The sequence below is a fragment of the Passer domesticus genome, chromosome Z (assembly GCF_036417665.1).
Source record: "Passer domesticus isolate bPasDom1 chromosome Z, bPasDom1.hap1, whole genome shotgun sequence".
In the NCBI taxonomy this organism is placed as follows: Eukaryota; Metazoa; Chordata; class Aves; order Passeriformes; family Passeridae; genus Passer; species Passer domesticus.
This window is the reverse complement of record NC_087512.1, coordinates 38000491-38019344: the sequence shown is the minus strand read 5'-3', so window position 1 is coordinate 38019344 and position 18854 is coordinate 38000491. Positions and strand designations below refer to the sequence as shown.

General features: G+C 40.1%; 2 protein-coding genes across 5 annotated transcripts in view; one reads left to right on the top strand and one right to left on the bottom strand.

Annotated features, from left to right (window-relative positions):
- Positions 1-971, top strand: part of UBQLN1 (ubiquilin 1) — a 32957-nt gene extending 31986 nt beyond the window's left edge. The window contains exon 12 of the mRNA XM_064402859.1: positions 773-971. Within this exon, the coding sequence (XP_064258929.1) occupies positions 773-838 (66 nt within the window). The 3' untranslated portion in view covers positions 839-971. The remainder of the gene's footprint in view (positions 1-772) is intronic.
- IDNK (IDNK gluconokinase) lies at positions 674-8245 on the bottom strand. Of its 4 annotated transcripts, none has more exons than XM_064402865.1 (5): positions 8117-8245; positions 7724-7754; positions 7280-7366; positions 3639-3682; positions 674-1678 (listed from the first exon to the last, which is right to left on the bottom strand). In XM_064402865.1, exons 3-5 carry the CDS (start codon positions 7307-7309, stop codon positions 1318-1320), a joined length of 435 nt encoding a protein of 144 aa, XP_064258935.1. In that variant the 5' UTR covers positions 7310-7366; positions 7724-7754; positions 8117-8245; the 3' UTR covers positions 674-1317. The 4 variants fall into 4 exon arrangements, with proteins under 4 accessions (XP_064258935.1, XP_064258932.1, XP_064258933.1 ...); XM_064402862.1 differs by lacking the exon at positions 8117-8245 and adding an exon at positions 7889-8066; XM_064402863.1 differs by lacking the exons at positions 7724-7754; positions 8117-8245 and adding an exon at positions 7889-7956.
- Positions 8246-18854: the final 10609 nt, after the last annotated feature.

Genomic DNA, 18854 nt, shown 5'->3' with positions numbered 1-18854 from the left:
TAAGCACAGTAATTTGTCTAGTAAACCACAAAGCCTTTACTATTTTCATACATACTGAGAACATGACTAATGTTTTTCAACTACTTACCCAGGTAAAAAATGCACTAAAGATGCTTTCAAACATGAGGTGTTCTTCTGCAAGAGTTCATCTATCATCCCAAGAATAAGAAAAAAAACCAAAGCATGACATACTAAAAATAATCCATGTGTGACAGCACATGGACATGTCTCCATTTGGACAAGACTCAAATTTTTCTTACAGAAACTATCTGAACTTTTTATAACATTAAGCTGAAAAGTCATGTCTTGTAAAACACGACATGAAGTACTTATTGAAAAACACCTTGGTGGTAAAAAAGGACCTTAACCTTAAATTCTGTGAGCTAGGTGACTGCTGGGTATTTGGAATTTTCTCTCATCTTCATCAAAAAAGATGAGAAAAATACATATTAGGAATAGTTCGATCAAAAGCTTTGAAGCAATTACATTGACATGTACTGAGGTGCCCACCAGTACTGGGAAGTGAAGGAGAAGGTCCAACTGCAAAAGAGTTAGTTTTCAAAAATAAGGAAATGTGTATTAACCTTGCATTCAGTACCTTAAATCACCGATTGACTCACACTTGACTGCAATGTGTATGCTTTGTACATGAAAGCTCTAAGTTCAGAGTCAGTATGATGACACTTATGCTTTATTTCTAAAGCTTTCATTTCAACTTAATTTTGTATAGTGCATCACCACCACTACCTTTTTTTTCCCTCACATTTTTCAGCTTGGTGGCCAATGCATACAGTATGAGATCAGAAAAGTTTTCATGAAGTCATCAGTGTTCTGGTAAGGTCAACAAGAATACAAACACAGAAGCTACAACTTGATGAAAATCCAGTAGTGAGACAGGGGTAGTGTAATGTATGGAACTTCATCGTTCTAGGAAAATGACGTTATTTTTAATAAAGCTCTGAAATATTTAATCTTATAATAGCAGATGTGCCCAACCTAGTGTCTGACAGAGTAGATATAAAAATTAAGAAAATAAATTATTCTGTGTGACCCTTGCCAGGAATTTCAAAAGCAGGCTCTTACTGAAAGGAGTATTGTAACTTCATAGAGTGAAGGGCTTAAAAAGTTAACAGTTCTCGCATCTTATATGCAAAAGACATAAAAGACATATGTCTTTTCCAGAGCCATGATAAAAAACTGAGTATAAACCAGCTCTTAAAAATAAGTTGGTTTGATTTAATAATCAATTTAATAATTAAAATCCTGTCTCATAGTCTGCTATCCTTCAGGGAATTTCTATATGTGTCATTTAGAAAATTACTTTGGCAAAGCCTCACCCTGAAGAATGGCACTCTCAATCTGTAGCAGTATTTCTGGGAGAGATTTTTCTAGACTGACAGTAATGAAGTTTTCTGGTGCACTGGGTGGCTCTAGAGTATCAAACTGAGACTGGAGAAGTTCAGGTGGCATAAAATGACCTCTCCGCCTCTCCAGGCGGCCAGCAATGATGTCCTTAGGTCCATCCAAATGAACAAAGAGGATCTTCAGTGCTGGGTTTTCTCCTGGTTGCTCTGGCTGGTTGCTTTCAATTGCAGGTGCTCCACCAATTAACACACGCCTGTACAACTTCTTCAGTGCAGAACAGGCCAGAACTGTATCTTGTCCAGATGTGTCTTCTCTATCAAACATAAAAAAAAAACCACTCCAAAAACCTTTACATATCTACATGTGGTATAACAAAAATGGCTTGTTAGTTCTGCTGAACAAGGTAGACATGCCCTAGCTCCTCAAGAAGGCCAGCCATGGGAGTAGTGGCATTTTGACAGTGGTATTTGAGTAATTTTAACAGGATTTTGAAACCAAATTTCCAGTCCTGGTAAAGATGTGATTTGAAAGTAAGGTCAAGCTAGCCAACCTTCTGGTAAAATCTCAGTCTTTGGGATCTTTTCTATAGCCTTTTCTACGCAGCCATTCTTTCCTAAATTAAATTCAATTCTAGCACAAAGAAGTGTCAAGCTCATTTCCTTAATTGCTGAGAACAGGAACTAAATATCCATAGAAACACCTATCTCTTACCTATAAAACTACTACACTTTTCTCTCTAAGGGTAAGTGGCTGATAGGCAATACAGACCACTGTACTTAAATACACAATATTTTCAACATCTGCTGTCACTGTCTCAGATTTAACTGTACTTTGTGTTTCCTGCAACTCATTGGTAGCACTGCATCTGTACTCACTTCAGCTTAAACAAGGGATTGCAGGTCAGTGAATGCACTGCATATGTATTTTCTGCTGACTAGGTTTCTTCAAATAAAGCATTTAACTCTGGGTGTGTCTGTTCCATCAAAAAGCAAATGCAGAATTAGTTGTCTGTATGAGGAGTGAATAAAATTCCTGCCTAAGAAAGTATATTTTGTAATAAAATTAAAATCGGGTATACACTTATTTAAAAATCATTCTCTGGTCATCAGATTTTGGTTCAAAAGGGAAGTAAGAACTTCTAATACCTACCATTATCACCTAGCTAAGTCAGTGACAGCCTCAGCAACTAATAAGTACTAATAATTAAACATTGGCATTAGGCTCTTTTAAAATGTAGTTGATTTTGTAAAGTTTCCAGAGCTGGGCAGTGGCATTAAGCTTTCATATAACATGAAGCAATGGATCCAGCAAATCGATCCAAATTTCTGAGTGAGAAATGAGGTATCTCAGCTCCAGTGAGGTATGGTCACCTAATGTGCACAAGCAAGTAAAGCCTGGCTAAACAGTCCCTGACCTCCCAACTTTTTCCTTGTTTGGGATGGACTCCAGTCCCTTCATCACTGCTGGATGCTCTCCAGTATGTCCGTGCCTCTTTCATAATGAGGAGCCCAGAACTGACACAGCAGTTCAGGCGTGGCCTCACCAGTGTTAAAGAAGATGGGATGGATCACCTGCACTGACCTGCTGGCAATACTTGGTCTAATATAACCCAGAATTCAGAACTTTGCTGGCCTGCCTTGCCAGAAGAGCACATTGCTAGTATATGTCCAGCTGGGGCTGTCCACCACAGCTCCCTCAGGTTCCTTTCTGCTGCTTTCCAGCTGACTGCCCCTCAGTGTCTGTACCACTGTTTGGGGTTGTTCCTTCCCAGGGGCAGGATTTTGCATTTTTAAAAGGTTTCTACTAATCTGTTTCTACAGCCTTTCAAGGTCCCTCTGCATCAGTTACTCCTGCTATTTTGGTGTCATCTGCAAATTATCAGGGTACACCCAAGGAAACAATGTCAAACAAACTTGACACTGTATTTTATTCAAAGTAACAACATTTTATCCTACTGTTGTTGCTGTGTTTTGTAGTTATGTTCTTTGTAAGCAGCTAATGTCAGGCTTATTAATAAGCTGGATCCTTGCAATTATTTTTACACAGATAGTAGAAAAACAACCATCATTGGCAACAATTTCTCATTTTATGTATCAGAGATTAGCTCACCATCAGGAGTTACTATGACAGTTTAGATTATAAAAAATAGAATGACTTTACTACCTGCAGAATTTCTTTACCACTCACATTGCTGCTTTGCAATGAAGTGGGGAAAAACACTTCTGGTACTTCTGTCTTTAGCTAAAACATTAAAAAAATAGATATTCTCTTACCTCCTTAGTATATCATGCAATGCACAAAGCCAAGGAATTCTGTCCTAGAAAGAAAACAAATTAGTTAAAAAATTTTCAGAAATTAATTTGAAATAATTGCTTCTAGCATCTCAGATATTTGAGTAGAGGTAAATATTAACATTAAACTGTACAGCAAGTTCAGCTTTGAATCTCTTTCTTCCTCTATAGATTTGCTCCCACTGCCTGAAGGCTAATAAGAAGTGCTAGGCATATTATGAATAGGATGCTTCTAGTGGAATAGTACTTTTTATATTACAAGTATATGATGGAAGTAATATGTACGCAAGTGCAGCATGCACCTTGTAAATCTCTGAAGGACAGTCAACTTATGTCTTGCTTCTATTATACTATTCAAATATACTGCTAGAGTTGTTATTTCTTTTCCCTGACATCGTGTCATACACACACCCCATCCCCAGTTTGGATACAAGTTGAAGCTTTCAGAAACAGATCTAAATTTAGTTATCTGCAATAATTATCTTTATGTCAGTAGCACTCACAAATAAATGTAACCACAACCACCAAACCAAAGTTTCTCAAAACTTTGCCTATTACTTAGGGAAACACGAGTGATTGATCAGATACTTACTTAATCTGCAATTTTAAGCTGATGCAAACTTTAGTTATGCCTAATGAGCACTAAAAAACTGCTCCTATTTAATGTTTCAATGCTGTTACTGCTGGGTGAGCACAAGAAATTATAATATCGACAAATAAATGCAACAATTTTTTGTTGCTGTTATTACACAGAAACTTCCCCTAGGCATTCAAGAAGACTCTCAAAATTTTGCAGCTCTCATTTTTCAGAAGAGATGCTTTCCTTTTGCTGAGCACCACACAGTAGTGGTTTAGTCAACAAGTGTGTAATGCTGCTACAGACAACATACAGGCTTCCAACTACTAGTGAAAGATCCAAGTTTTTAACCAGAATCTAGAAAATTTTTTTGTTCAAATTGGCTAAGGATATCTCCAAAAGATGAGGGACTAAAAAAAAAAAAAAGGTAGGAGAAAATTTGCAAAATTTTTCTATTACAGCTAGATTCTTAAAGTCTTTTTCAAAATATGCTATTACTGCATCTTGCCCTGTTTCTAAGCTCTGTATGCTTTTAGATTGATTTCATATTTTTACCAGGATTGTTTAGTTTATATTCTTTGTTTAAAAATCTTTATATACAGTCATAAGTATGTATTTATCTAGAAGTAGTGGACATTAACTTTTTTAATTCTTCCTGATTCTGTACAGGAAAAGTGGCTTTGACTGTAAAACCACTGTCCTCATTGATGGCAAATGGAAAAATCCTTTTTTTCAAGCTGTACCATTATGCTATTAGTACTTCAAGCATTGCCAGCCCATCAAGGGATGGGACTGTCTTGCTCTGCTTTGCACTGGGGCAGCCTCACCTTGTGTCCTGTGTGCAGTTTTGGGCACCACAATATAAGATGAATAAAAATATATTAGAGAGCATCCAAAGGAGGATGCTCTTGAGGATGCTGAGGGGCCTTGAGGGGAAGGTGTATTAGTGGCTAAGGTTGCTTGATCTGTTCTGCTTGAAGAAGAGGAGACTGAGGACAGACCTCACTGCAGTTACAACTTCCTTGTGAGAGGAAAAGGAGGGGCAGGCACTGATCTCTTCTCTGTGGTGACAGTGGCAGGACTTGAGGGAATGGCCTGAAGCTGTGTCAGGGGAGGTTTACGTTAGAGATTAGAAAAAGGCCCCACCCCACAGGGTGGTTGGCTACTGGAACTGACTCCTGGGAAGTGGTCATTGCACCAGCCTGACACAGTTCCAAAGCATTTGGTCAGCGGTCTCAGGCATATGCTACAATTGAGAATTGTGGAATCATTACACTTGGAAAAGACCTTTAGTATCATCAAGTCCAACCTTTCACTGAATACTCCATACTAATTAAATCATTAACTAAGTGCCTACTTGGTTTCTTTTAAATACTTCAAGGGATGGTGACTCCACCACTTTTCTGAGCAGCAACTCCAATGCTTAGCCACTCTTTCAGTGATGACATTTTTCCTAATACTCAACTTGAACCTCCCCTAGCACAACCTGAAACCATTTTCCTTTGTCCTATTCCTTGTTACCTGGGAGAAGAAGCTGACTCCCATCTTACTACAACCTCCTTTCCAGTGAGGTTCCAACTTCCTTTCCAATTGTAGAGACTGATAAGTTCTCCCCCGAGCCTCCTTTTCTTTGGGGTAAGAACACCCCCACCTCCCTCATCTGCTCCTCACAGGACTTGCGTTCCAGACCCTTCACCAGTACCTTTGCCCTTCTCTGGACTAACTCCAGCACCACAATGTCCTTCCTGAATTAAGGGGCCCAGAACTGGACACAGCATTCGAGGTGTGGCCTACCAATGTGAGGTACAGGTACATGGGGACAATCACTGCTCTGGTTTTGCTGGCCACACTGTTGCTAATAGAGGCTGAATGCCATTGGTCTTCTGGGCCACCTGAGTGTGTGCTGGCTCATGTTCACCTGCTACTGAGCAGCACTCTCAGGCCCTTTTCTGCTGGACAGCTTTCCAGCTCTCTTCTCCAAGCCTGTAGTTCTGCCTGGGGCTGTTGTGACCCAGGGGCAGGACCTGGCACTACACCTTGTTGAAACTTACATGATTGGCCTCAGCCCATTGAACCAGCCTGTCTGGATGCCTCTGCAGCACTTCCTGCCCTCCAGCAGATCAACACTTCCATCCAAATTGGTGTCACCTGCAGACTTACTGAATGCAGTCAATCCCCTCCATATCATTAATAGATGTTAACCAGGTTTGGCCGTGATGCTGATCCCTGTAGCTCCATTCACCAACAACCTCTGGGCCTGACCATCCAGCCACTTCTTAACCAGTGAACATCCTAGACACGAGAAGCCTGTTTGTCTAGGAGGATGCTTTGGGAAATGGCATCAAAGGCTTTACTAAAGTCCAGGCAGACTACGTCCACAGCATTTCCCTCATCCACTAGTTCACCTGGATATAGGAGGTAAAGTTACTCTTCCCAAACCCCTGGTGGCTGGGCCTGATGCAGTGGTTGTTCTGCACATGCCATGTGATGTACTCAATCTCTTCCATAACCACCTCTATCTCTGAGGCCAGACTTACAGGCTCCCTGGATCCTCCTTCCAACCCTTCCTGTACATGGGCCATACTGGCCAACCTCCAGTCATCTGGGACCTCCCAAGTTAACCATGAGTGGTGATAAATTATGAAAAGTTATTTGAGAGAAGGGTAACAAATTTTTGGAGTTGTTTTGCACAGGTCCACATGATGGATTCTGTGGTTCATGTGGGTCCCTTCCAACTCAGAATATTCTAAGATGCTACGATTCAAATCCAAAACTGCAACTCTGTGTGTGGACTGTAGAGGGGGAGATTTCTCACAAATCCTGAACCACCAGCATACCGCTTTCGAGCTGACAAGCATTTCATAAACTACTTTTTAATGCAGAATCTTTTTTGACACAAGAAGCCTCACTCACCTTAGCAAATGCAGATCTGTTTTACAATCAGACTAATCTACGTAGTAAACCACAATCTACTTCAACAAGATCTGCATGAAGTTACAGAGATAAATGTGTGGACAACAGTTTTTTCAGAGCTTACTCAAAGTACCTCATCATTTAGTGGTATCCCTTCTTCCATTTTCTTCTTATTCTCTAGAGGATGATAATCGTCTGCATCGTAGAATTTCCATCCCAACTAAGAAAAAAAGAAATTAATTATGGATCGTTCAGCTAGGCTAGGTGAGGCAACAAGGACTTCAGAATTTGCAAAGACGACGCCTAAGAAATTATAGGCTTCTTGCACCACAGTATGAATCACCGTTTATAGCATGATGATTAGCATGCTATAAAAAAGACAAAACAACAACAACAACAACAACAACAAAACCCCAACCAAACAACAAAAACCACTAAGGCAGCTCAGTAGCAGCAGGGCACCAGCCAAACGCGGCTCGGGGGATCGGCAGCCCTGGGGAAGGCCGTCGGCCCGGCGCAGGGAGGCGTGTGCCCGCCCCGGCACGCCTCCGAGGCGGCGGCTCCCACACGCTCCTACCTTCTCTGCCAGCCGCGACCCGACCGTGGTCCTGCGGGGAAGCACAAAGGGCCGATTAAGCACCCAGACCCGCACCCGGCTCGGCGCCCAGGGCTCCCGCAGCGCCGAGCCCCCGGCAGTGCCGCAGCGCCGCCGCCGCCGCTCCGCCCCCCTCCCGCTACCTACTTCCCTGAGCCGCTGACGCCCATCACCACCACCAGCACCATGGCGGCCCGGAGCGCTCTGCCGCTGCCCCTTTGCCCTCCCGCGCCGCCGCCCCGGCCCGCCCTCGGCCTGTGCCGCGGGAGGCGGGTGCGGGCCCGCCCGGGCCCCAGCGCGGCCGTGAGGGGCGCGGCCCAAGCGCCTCCTCCTGCCCCGCCGCCGCCTGCTCCCTACTGCGGGAGCCCGACGCACCCGTGTCGTGTCCCCCGCTCTCCTTCCCCCAGTCGCTGCTTGTGCTGAAGTGATGTGATCTCCTCCCGAATCCTCTTTGTCTCAGGTTTTTGAGTGTGGTCGGGCGTTTCTCTTCCAGCGGTTCCTAGCGCGGTGTTCACCGTTTGCAGCCTCAGCAACACAGGCGAATTTAATAGAAACAATAATTTCTGCAGTGCATGTTAGAGTGTGCATTGATGCCCGTTGAATTCTGTATTACCCTTTGGTGATAAAGGTCTGCCTTTAAAATTTAAGGTATCAGCTGTGCCATGACCAACTCCATTTTAGTATTTGTTAAAGTATTGATCCAGTCATACTTTTATATCACTGAATGACTTGTTGGGTAAGGCTGGGAAGGACCACTGATAGGGTCGTGTAGTTTAACACCCTGGCTCCAGCAGCTCCCGTAGAGCCCATTATGATTCTGTCCTGGGACTTTTGAGTATCTCCAGTGAGGGAGACTCCACAACCTCTCTGGGCCGCCTGTTCCAGTGCTCGGTCACCTTCGCAGTGCTTCCTGATGTTCGAGCGGAACTTCCTGTGTTTCAGTCTGTGCCCACTGCCTCTTGTCCTATTGCTCACCACCCCTGAGCAGAGCCTGGATCCATCCTGTTGTTACCCTCCTTTCACATACTGAAGAATATTGATGAGGTCCCCTCTCAATTGTCTTTTTTTTGAGGCTGAACAGGCCCAGGTCCCTCAGCCTTTCCCCATAGGAATGATGTAGTCCCTCAGTCATCTTTGTAGCCCTTTGCTGGCTGTGCTGCAGGAGCTCCATGACTCTCTTGTTCTGTGAAGCCTAGAACTAGACATGGCATTCCAGATGAGGCCTCACCAGAGCTGAGAAGAGGGGCAAGATTGTGGAATATTGTGGAAATTCTCTTAGATAGCAAGTATTCTTGATATTATTGTGTACATAAATCTGACCTAGCAACATTTTTAAAGCTCTGCAAGGATCAAATGCAGAGCTCAAATCAAATGCTGCCAACTAGCATTGAAGTATTCCTGTGCAATGGAGAGGCATCTGCTGCACCTGTAAGAGCTGCTCCACCCAGTAACAGTGGCTTCAGGAGGGCACGATGTGTGCCCCTTTCATATTTTTTACATCAATCAAACCTTGGAATAAATTCTCAGTACATACATTAAGTCTCCCAGACTGCATGAAATTTTAGTTCCTTTGCATAGCACTTCAAATAACATTATGAATGATATATGTATTTTTTTTTTAATTGTTGCCTGTCTCTGACCATTTAATTGAGATCTGGAATTTCATATACCTATTTTACGTACCTATTAAGAAATTCTTAATGAAGACCAGAACCTTCAATGTTATTAATCTATTACTGAATCAGACCAGTTCTCAGATTACTAACAGACAATAACGATTTCTTTAAGGTGCCATGTGACTGGATACATGTTTTGCTGTAATAGTTTATGATTGTGCTAAAGTAATTGAATTTGCATGTATCTTTTCCATTTGTTGGCTTATTAATTGTGAGACAGGGAAAAATGCTTAATTTGGATGAGACCTCCTGGGAGATCCAAATGAACAAGCTCAGAAATACCAGCGGTCACTTTGACCCTGGAAGCATCACAATTGCTATTCCCATTCCCAGAATTAGAACTTTTAATTGCTCTGTCCCAGCAATTCCCCAGATATTGCTAACATGAAGAGCAACTGACTAGCCTGCCTCTAGTGCACACTCAATGGATTTTGTTGTAACCAGCTTTAACAAGCTATTTGATACCTTTTCATCCTTCATATCTTTGCATTTTGCAAAAAGAGCCATGTTAGACTGGTGTGATGTTATCTAATAGTTATTTTACATCCTTTTTTGTGCAGGAAGTCATGCCAGGGGTTCTCTTTTACTAAATCCTAGGATAACATAACATGAGCATGCACTGGTAGTTTGCCTGCACTGTACAGGCAGCAGTGTGCTCTGCAGATGCTGCTGCAGGAAGAAGAGCAAGATCTGGAGAAAGCTGATTGAATTGTGCAAACACAAGAGCCTATAGGCAATGTGAAGAAGGCAATTACATTCAGACTTTCTGCTTGTGTGGCTGATCTGATTTGTGCAGATATAATTCATGTTAGTAGTCAACTGGAGAGATGACTGGATAAAACTCAGCCAAATGGTTGATTTAACAGCATCAGATTGCATATGCTTTACTTAAGCATTTAAGATGTGCTTAAGTTTTAGATCCAATAAAATATGTGGATCATTTTCATGTGAGGGACGATTTCCCTTTCACTCTGTTGTAGTAATAGAACTATTAAATATTTTTACACTTACTATTTCTTTAATAATGGAAGAGTTTCATATTCGTCTTCATCATTTATGTACATCCATGATAGGTATGCATCCTAGGAAATTTGTCCTGATGCTTATTCTTTGAAGATCTTTTGCTGGAGGTGGTATGGGCGCCTTCTCCTTGTAATTTAAATTTGTTTTTATTTCTAATATTGTCAGAATGTAGAAATTGATTCCAAATCTCTGATGTTGCTACATAAAAAAATCTTGTATGGTGTCATGAGTTCCAGAGTACATTCACTTAGCTGAAATAGGAGACAATGGAATGTAAATGTCTTCTGATGTTTTGTTTATTTTATTTAGTAATAGGTGAAATTACAATATAATGGTGAAGGTTGAACATTCTAGAATTAAAAGCCAAAAAACCTCAAGAATACATACCAGAAAACCCATCAAGTACTTCTCAGCCCCAAAAGAATTTTCCAGATACTGTATTTTTTTAATGACATGTGGTATATTTTCTGTCTATTGGGAGTATTTCCAGTGTCTTTCTGAGCCTTTCTGGTTTGACTAATTGACTAATATCAAATTTATGGAATTCAGTAAAACTTCATCTTCTACTTAAATTAGCTGCCTAATTTTAGAAAAGGGTAACATGAAATATGAATGAGAGAATTTCATTTTCTGGAGTTATTTCTGTTTGCCTTCACTGTATCTATCTCCTTCCCATGATACTAGGAAATGTCTGTTGTATTCAGAATATTGCCAAATTAGAAGTAGGAAAAAAATGTTCCCATGGTAATTCCTAACGGAAATTTATCACAGTATAAAAGGGGAGATACTGTAAAAGTGTACAGGCCTCTTAAAGCTTACCAGGAGCATCCGTTATCATGGACATCTGCTTCTTATAAAAGTGAGGGCTCAGATACATTGAGTAAGCTGAGCTTCCTGAATGTTAACGGGAGTAAGACTGATAAAAGCAGCTAAGGCCCAAATTTATGGAGTCATTTAGGGGTTGAAATCAAATCCTGAATATGCCTTGATAGTAAATACAAGGCAGAGAGTGTTGATACAATATGTTCAATCCGAGGAAAGTAGCTGAAAGAAACTATGCTGCAGTGTTCTGTTGGTCACAGTTAGTCCTCATTGTGAAGTAAATAATAATCAAATTACAGATATGTTGATTGGAACATTACCAACAATTTTCAGAATTTGTTCTATGCTATGCAAAGTCAGTCAATACATTGTCTGAAGTCCTTTCTCAGGAGAATTTAGTGCATAATGGCTTTCTGCACCCAACAGGATTTGCCAGTACTGAGAAAAAAAATAATCAAATTGATAAATGAGACAAACTTGCAAACATTTGGGCTGAGTAAATAAAACTAAAGCTGTTAAATGTTTTTAAAATCACATTAAGTAATTTTATATATTACTACTTCCCTTTTTTTCAACACTGAAACTCAGAGCTCCTGTTCACAAAATAAAAAAGGATCATTGTAAATAACTCTTCTTATTTTTCCACTTTGCAGTACAAACACAAACAAATAAACAGATAGGTAAGAGGGAATGGGAGCAGCTTTTCTTCATTGCTTGTGACAGGAGTATGTTCTCAGTTTGGTTCCAAAGCTGAAGGAATGATGAAATCATCTTAGCCTAGTTATAGGTAAAAGAGGAATGCAGTACTTCATACCATACTACAACATGAACATGTCCTAACTCACTAATTTCTGTACAGGGAAGCCTATGAAAACATCTAAAGTTAAAATACATATAGCTCTAAACAGAGAAGATATTTTAAAATTATTTAAATTTTCCTAAAAACAGCAAAGGAAATACTATGATTTGCTTATAACAGCTAGCTGATTTGCTTTCAATAAAATTAATGTAGAGAAGAAATGGAAAATTACTTTGGTTTTTTACATGGCTGTTCCCAAGGTTTTGAAAATGTCTTCATTTTATGGACTTGATTTTATCAATGTAATCCTAGTTAAATTTTTTAATAACAACTCAGGTTTGCATGAACATCCTACCAAATGTAATTTTGTATAAGAAATTCCAGTGTTTTAACACATAAAAATTTCTTCATGTGATGTGACCAAAATCAGTGGATTAGCATAAATACTCCAGAGAAGTGCTCAAAAAAGCAAAATTGTCTGAAACACTTAATTTATAAAATAACATTTTATTTACCTGCCATGTTGAGAGTATAAAAAATGTGAACATTACAATAGTTTCAGTCCAGAGTAGCAACAAGAGCTGCAGCAGTGTGATCCAAAAGTGATGGTGAGAGGCAAGGGGTTGTGTCTGACACTTGGAGCGCAGTCAGGAAAATACAAGGATTTTTCTGCCTGGGTGTGGAAGGCTGCTAGCAGAAGTAGTGCACAGCTAATGCTTGCAGGCCACAGTCACGTGCATTCTGGAGTAATTTCAGTGTTACTGTAGGGAGAGACTGGAAATAAAGAAGAACACAGAGTTACAGAAAGACTTTTCTTTTCTTTAGTGTCCTCAAAAAGAAATCAGGCAGAGCTGAAAAAATATCTAGGGGAGTTTTACTGTTTCTATTCCAGTCCATGTGAGAGTAACAGTTGCTTCCACAGGAGTATTTTGTTGCTTTAAAAGATTCTGGCCTCCACTGGAAGTACAGGTTTTGCAACAGATTAATTATTTTATCTTCTGATCTTGTATTTGTCTGGTAAGACCCAGGATGGAAAAGTTATGCAGTCTATATTTCAACATCACTTACAATACCAGCAGTATGCACTGATGTAGAACCATTAATTTTGGAAGCACTCAAAGCATTAGTGAGATGGAGCCACCCGCTAGCTCTGGAAAGTGTCAGGGAGAATATGTATCTTAAAATGCTGCTTCTGCAAGTAGGTAATAAGATTACTATTTCTGAGCATTTTCAATTGAAGGCTTTTGAAGTATGCTGTCTTAGTGTCTCTGATAATTTTTTTCCATATAGTTAGCCCACATCTCTTTCCTGGGTAGTCAAGCTTCCATTTTGCAATCACTAACAAGCACACTTAGCTCTTACGCCATAGAGTTGTTTATGTGCAAGGAGGTTCAACAACAAGGTTTATTGCAACTCCAAGTCCTGTCCATATTAGCTTTTACATAATTAAGAGAGCCAGACCAATAAAAAGCAACTAATTTGGAAAGGAATTAATGACAGAACCCAGAAGCTATAGAAGGAGATGTATCAGAAACTGAATATTGTTGCATGTTATTATTTAAAAATTGTGGTGCTAATTACTTTAATAACAGATTCTGGATACAGATTAGATGTTGACAAGATGAACAAACTTGAAATACATGTTATATATCATACATGTTTTTCCTGTAATACTTATAATTTTTTACAAAATGTGCTAGGAACCTGACATAATTTTGTAAAGCAGAAGTTTTCTTTTTCTGGACTTTACCTGGATTTATGCAACTTAGACATGGTGTAAAATATTATTCCTTATACAGGCCTCAGTTTTGAGGATCATTCCTGGGTGGAAAAGTGCTATAAACAACTGCCACTGCAGATAAGTGATGTAAAATTCAAATCATATTATGGGAGTATTAAAGTCAGAATAATCCCAAAGGAAGAAAAGGAACTATAAAACCAGCTGAAACTGGTCTACACACTTGGAGTTGTTTCAAAGTGCACGTGCAGCAGCCATGGAAACAGGATGTTACTGCAAGAGAATTCTGTCCATGAGCGTCCAAATTCCCTCAGTAACAAGAACAGTATAAAAGGATACACAGAAAGGTGTGTGGTGGGGACTGTTTCTCTGTGCTCCTTAAGCAGGGCTTCTGGGATACTGAGAGCTCTTCAAAGACTGGCTCTGAATATTTTGCTGGACTGGACACCAGGCAATGTAGTTTTTTATATGTTGACTGCTGTTGTGACAGGAAGGATCAAATTTAATCCGACCTGCAATAATAACGTTGAAAAAATATGGTTGTTTGTTGTAACATTAGATTGCATTTGAATTGCAGTCTTACTAAACAATTTAATTAGACAAATTCTATAAAAGGAAGAACTGTTCAAGCTACAGATAGGGAATATCTCTTTTCTCTAATTATCAACACTGCCTGCAAATATATCTCTACCTGCTTAAAAAACAAACTTTTTTATTGATCAGATTGCTGTTATCTTTGTCTGTGCATAAATATGGTCAGGAGAATGGAGCTGTGCTTTGCGGCTTGATCAAGAGGCAGAGAGTGCCTTTTTTTTTCGGATTCTCAAATCAGTGGTATGGTAATCTTTAAAAAATTCATCAGAGACTAAGGAGATACATGGATGTGGCAGCCACTCTGCATTCAGCATGAGGCAATCAGGTTCTTCTAGGTACTGAATTAACTCTAGACCTCTGAAACACCTGGTCGTGTCAGGTGCAAAACCTGTAAATCTTTCAGCTGTGGTAGCTGCAGGGTTTCTCTGGGGCTGTTAACAAGCCTGTGAGAGTACTGCATGGATTGTGTGAAAGCAGCTAGAGAGAACCTATAGTGAATGAAGTTCTTGGGAACAAACTTGGTCCTCAGAGCACTTCTGGGAGATGCAGCATAGGAAACAGAGAGTACACTGACTGCTGTAGTTTTCCAGAGAAGAGTATTAGACTCACTGGATTAGAATTAGATTAGTATAACTGACTATATATTCCCTGAAAAGAGAAAAGCATACCAAAAAAACATTTTGATCCTACTGATAAGAAAAGCTTGGCAAGTCCTAGTACTCAGTGAATCACAAGAATTATCTCACTGACTTTGTATACTTCAAACCAAAGGCTAAAAGCTGACACTTGCCTTTTTGGTAGTTGCACTATGTAGATTAAAATCAATGTAAAGTTTGCTCCCATCAGCAAATTTCAAGTGTGGTATTGTGCAATCCAGTTCAACTCAGACGAATGTTGATTGGAGTTTGAGCTTCCAGATGACATCTGCAGGAAATTTACTGAAAAGTTTGTACAGTAAATTCAACCCGTCATTCTCTACTGAAAGTGAGTTCTGTAATGTTCTTCCCATACTTTGTTCTGAATCTTTATAGAGATTGCTAAACTCAAGCAGTGGAAGAAAATACCTACTTCTGCCTCACTGCTTCTCCCCCTGAAAGCCACGGTTGGGGTGCACAAGTGCACCCAAGGAATGTGGAGGCTGACAGGATCACCCGTGCCATGCAGGTTGCCATACAGCCCTGCAGATTTCAATAACACTCCTGGTCTTTTTTACTGGGACAGTTATGGGGAAATATATCACTGACAGCCCTTCCTTTTTTTGTGGACTTAAGGGATTGACAGCTCCCTTTAGAGTACAAGCATGAAAATCCTGTGGTTTTATACTCCTGTCAAATAATGCGGCATTTTATGTATTTTGTTGCTTTCTTATTCATGCAACAAATATGTGATGGTTTTGTACTGATTTTGTAATGCAAAAGAAAGCAGAAACCCTATGTGAATTCAAGGTTCACCTTCTGACTCAACTCTGCCCCCAGTGAGCAGTAGAACTTTTGCTATTTAAATATCTTTTTCTTTGTAATTTATGTATATTTTAATACTCTTAGGGTTTTTTTATGTATGCATTAATATTTTATGCACACTTTTCAAGTTACTGGTGTAATATTTACCTGTAAGAAACCTTTTATTTCAAGATGCAAACCCCCAATTTTTTATTTTTATTTTTTCAATTCTTTTTGACCCGAAGTGATTTTTTTAGACAACTACTTAGGACTGAAAAAAGAGATCCCATATGTGTGGAATCTCTTGTTTTTGTATTTTGCATGCTGCCTGATATGCCCAGCCCTTCAATTACCTCACTGCTAATATCAGTTTAGTTACTGGATATATTTTACAATTGTAGAGTGTGTGCCTTTGTGGCTTTGACAGCAAAACTCACACTTTACTGACAAGAATCTATTCCCTGAACTATTGATTCATTGCTAGCTCAACCCCCACCTCCCATCCTTTAGGATATGTTCTGGAGAAACCTAATGCCCAGACCATCTCTCTTCATCTGAAATAGTTAAGTGTTGGAGTTCCTAACACCATTGTAGAAGGGAGCTGAGTAAAATATAAAACTGTCACAGACTTCACAAATAAGTCACTGTTTACTTGTGGCACCGTGATCTCTGAGCAATGGCTAATTGCTATGCTTGCTAATGACTGTGAGAGCCCTGTGAGGGACCCATGGCAGAGGCAATGCGGAGCTGTGGGCCTTGGGGAAGGACCCCTCTGGGGACAGTGATTTGTGTATTTGGCTTACCCATGCTGGAATTCAAGGTCTGACCCATGGCAGGCAGTGTTTTCAGCCATAGCTGGTGTATTTATGGATTAATCTTCAAATATTTGGGAAAAAACCCCAAACAAATCCAAATCAGATGTCTATATATTTTGTTAAATTATAAAAATGAATTGAAAGAGCTTAAGTTGCTGTTATCAGCCACTGAAGGGAAAAACCTTGACAATTATATTCTGTAATTTGACTCTGTGCAGAATAATCCGGCTATCAAAGTACTACTGAAGCTCATTAGTGCTCCCTGCTGTCCCACTTTGTATCTGGCAGCAATTCCTAGGTAAGTAGGCTACTGTCCTTTAGGCCATGCACACGTACTCATCCCAAAGCAAAGTCATTCAGTGACCAGTTAGGTGAAGAAAGAATGGGAATGTGGCTGTTGCACAGTGTGGTTCTGAGACTGATGGATCTAAAATGCATTTCAAGCATGTGTCTGCCCACCACCAAGCAGTTCTTGCAGCTGGCATTACCTGGTATTGAGATCTCCCATTAGAACTTCCAAGGTCTGCAGTACAAAGCCAGGTGAACGCTTCAATAAAAACCTCAATAACCTGACATGGTCTTGGCAGCAACAGCAGGAGCTGATAACCTTCCTCTGATTCAAAAGCGTACACTGCAAGTCCAAGCAGCATATTTTTTTATATACTCCATCAGCTCAGCATTTTCTGGTACCTGAATTAAATTTATCTATGGGTTTCTTTGTTTTCCTGTGTTTGCCATAGTACTTTAAATGTCAGTTCTGCAAGTACCTGACTTTTTAGGTAGTATTTCCAAATGCTAGCTACATAAGGACTGTTTGGCCTCCAAGATCCAGCAAATAAGGGTGCACTGTAATATGTGTTGAAGTGAGTTTGTGGGGTTTTTCTGCATAATTTATGATACTGAGACAACTTTAAGAGCCTTCTATTTGTAATGGGAAAAAAAAAGCCTAGAATTCTTTTTGAATAAGGAAGGGGTGGTAGTCCTAATATGTGATGGAAAATTCATCTGATGGATTTACTTAGTGAAGTTGCAACTGGGCAGAGTGTTTGGTTTTCAACCAAAAGTAACTCTCATTGCTTGGTTGGGTTTTTTGGTTGTTCTTTGATTTTTTTTTCTCTTTGGGTGGAGTATTTGGTTTTGATTGTTTCATTTATCTGGTGTATTTCTGTTAGATGGCTGCCACATTCTGTGCCATAAAAACTATTGCTGTGGTTGCTGAAACATAGAAATGGGTTATGTGTCTCAGAGAGTTCTCAGGCCCCTCAGGTCCACATGATACAAGATATCAAGAGGCAAATAACGTGAACAAAAAGACAACAGTGACCTGTTTTTACAACAGGCAAGTAAAATTCTGCTGAGCTCTGTGTTCAGGCAGCTGTGCTGTTGTTGGTACACACTAGTTCCCACTTGCTGTGCTCACACTTGTTTGGGAATGCAGATTTCATGTTGTAGTCATCACTGTTGCTGTAACTCTGAGAAATCCTGGAAAGCTTATCTCCCTCCATGTAGTCCTGAAGGTAAAGCAAAACCCCCTTCACAGAGTGGTAGACTATGACCTGCTCACTAAATCTGCATCATTGGCTCAGCGCTCTCTTGTAGTTCCCCTTTCGGGGGGAGAACAGTGTGCTGCAGAGACTGAAGGAAAGCTAAAATACTTGGCTTAGTATTTTAGAAGGTTCCTTCTCTGTGAGAAGCAGGAAAATCTCTGTCACCTGAGAGTCAATCTGCATGTGGGCTTAAATCCTGCTATTGACTTCCCATGTTGCAGAACTGTAAGACATAAAGTGTTATTTTATTATTAATGAGTGGGTGTCCACATCTGGTGTCTCAGCTGATAAGGACCTTAACTTGTGGGCTGACTGTGGCTGCTGAGGTGAATAATCTATTTTAAATACTCACTGGTTTGCTTCACTATTCACTATGCAATTGAAAGTATTTACCATTTCTGAGAAGCATATATTTATAGCTTTTCTTTTATGTTCCACATTAAAGGGCTCTGCATATTTATTAGCTGATGGTAGTGAGCATTATATATTTCACATTTGTTTGTGGTTGCCTGTATTTCCTGCTGTTAGCAGTCCAGCAGAAAGCCAAAGGAAAAGCTTACAGCAGTAGCAGCACTTAGGCTTTTACGTGGGATTTTCTAAAGAACAACACACTCACACAGAGCTATTTTCAAAATATGGACATTAAGAGATAATAACAGA

Bases quoted from the DNA above. Each gene is read 5' to 3' on its own strand.
- IDNK (XM_064402862.1), bottom strand. From the start codon at position 7,929: ATGGTGCTGGTGGTGGTGATGGGCGTCAGCGGCTCAGGGAA. The intron at 7,755-7,888 runs GTAGGTAGCGGG...GCTTCCCCGCAG, and splicing joins GGCGTCAGCGGCTCAGGGAA to GACCACGGTCGGGTCGCGGC. The intron at 7,367-7,723 runs GTAGGAGCGTGT...TTTTTTTCTTAG, and splicing joins GGTCGCGGCTGGCAGAGAAG to TTGGGATGGAAATTCTACGA.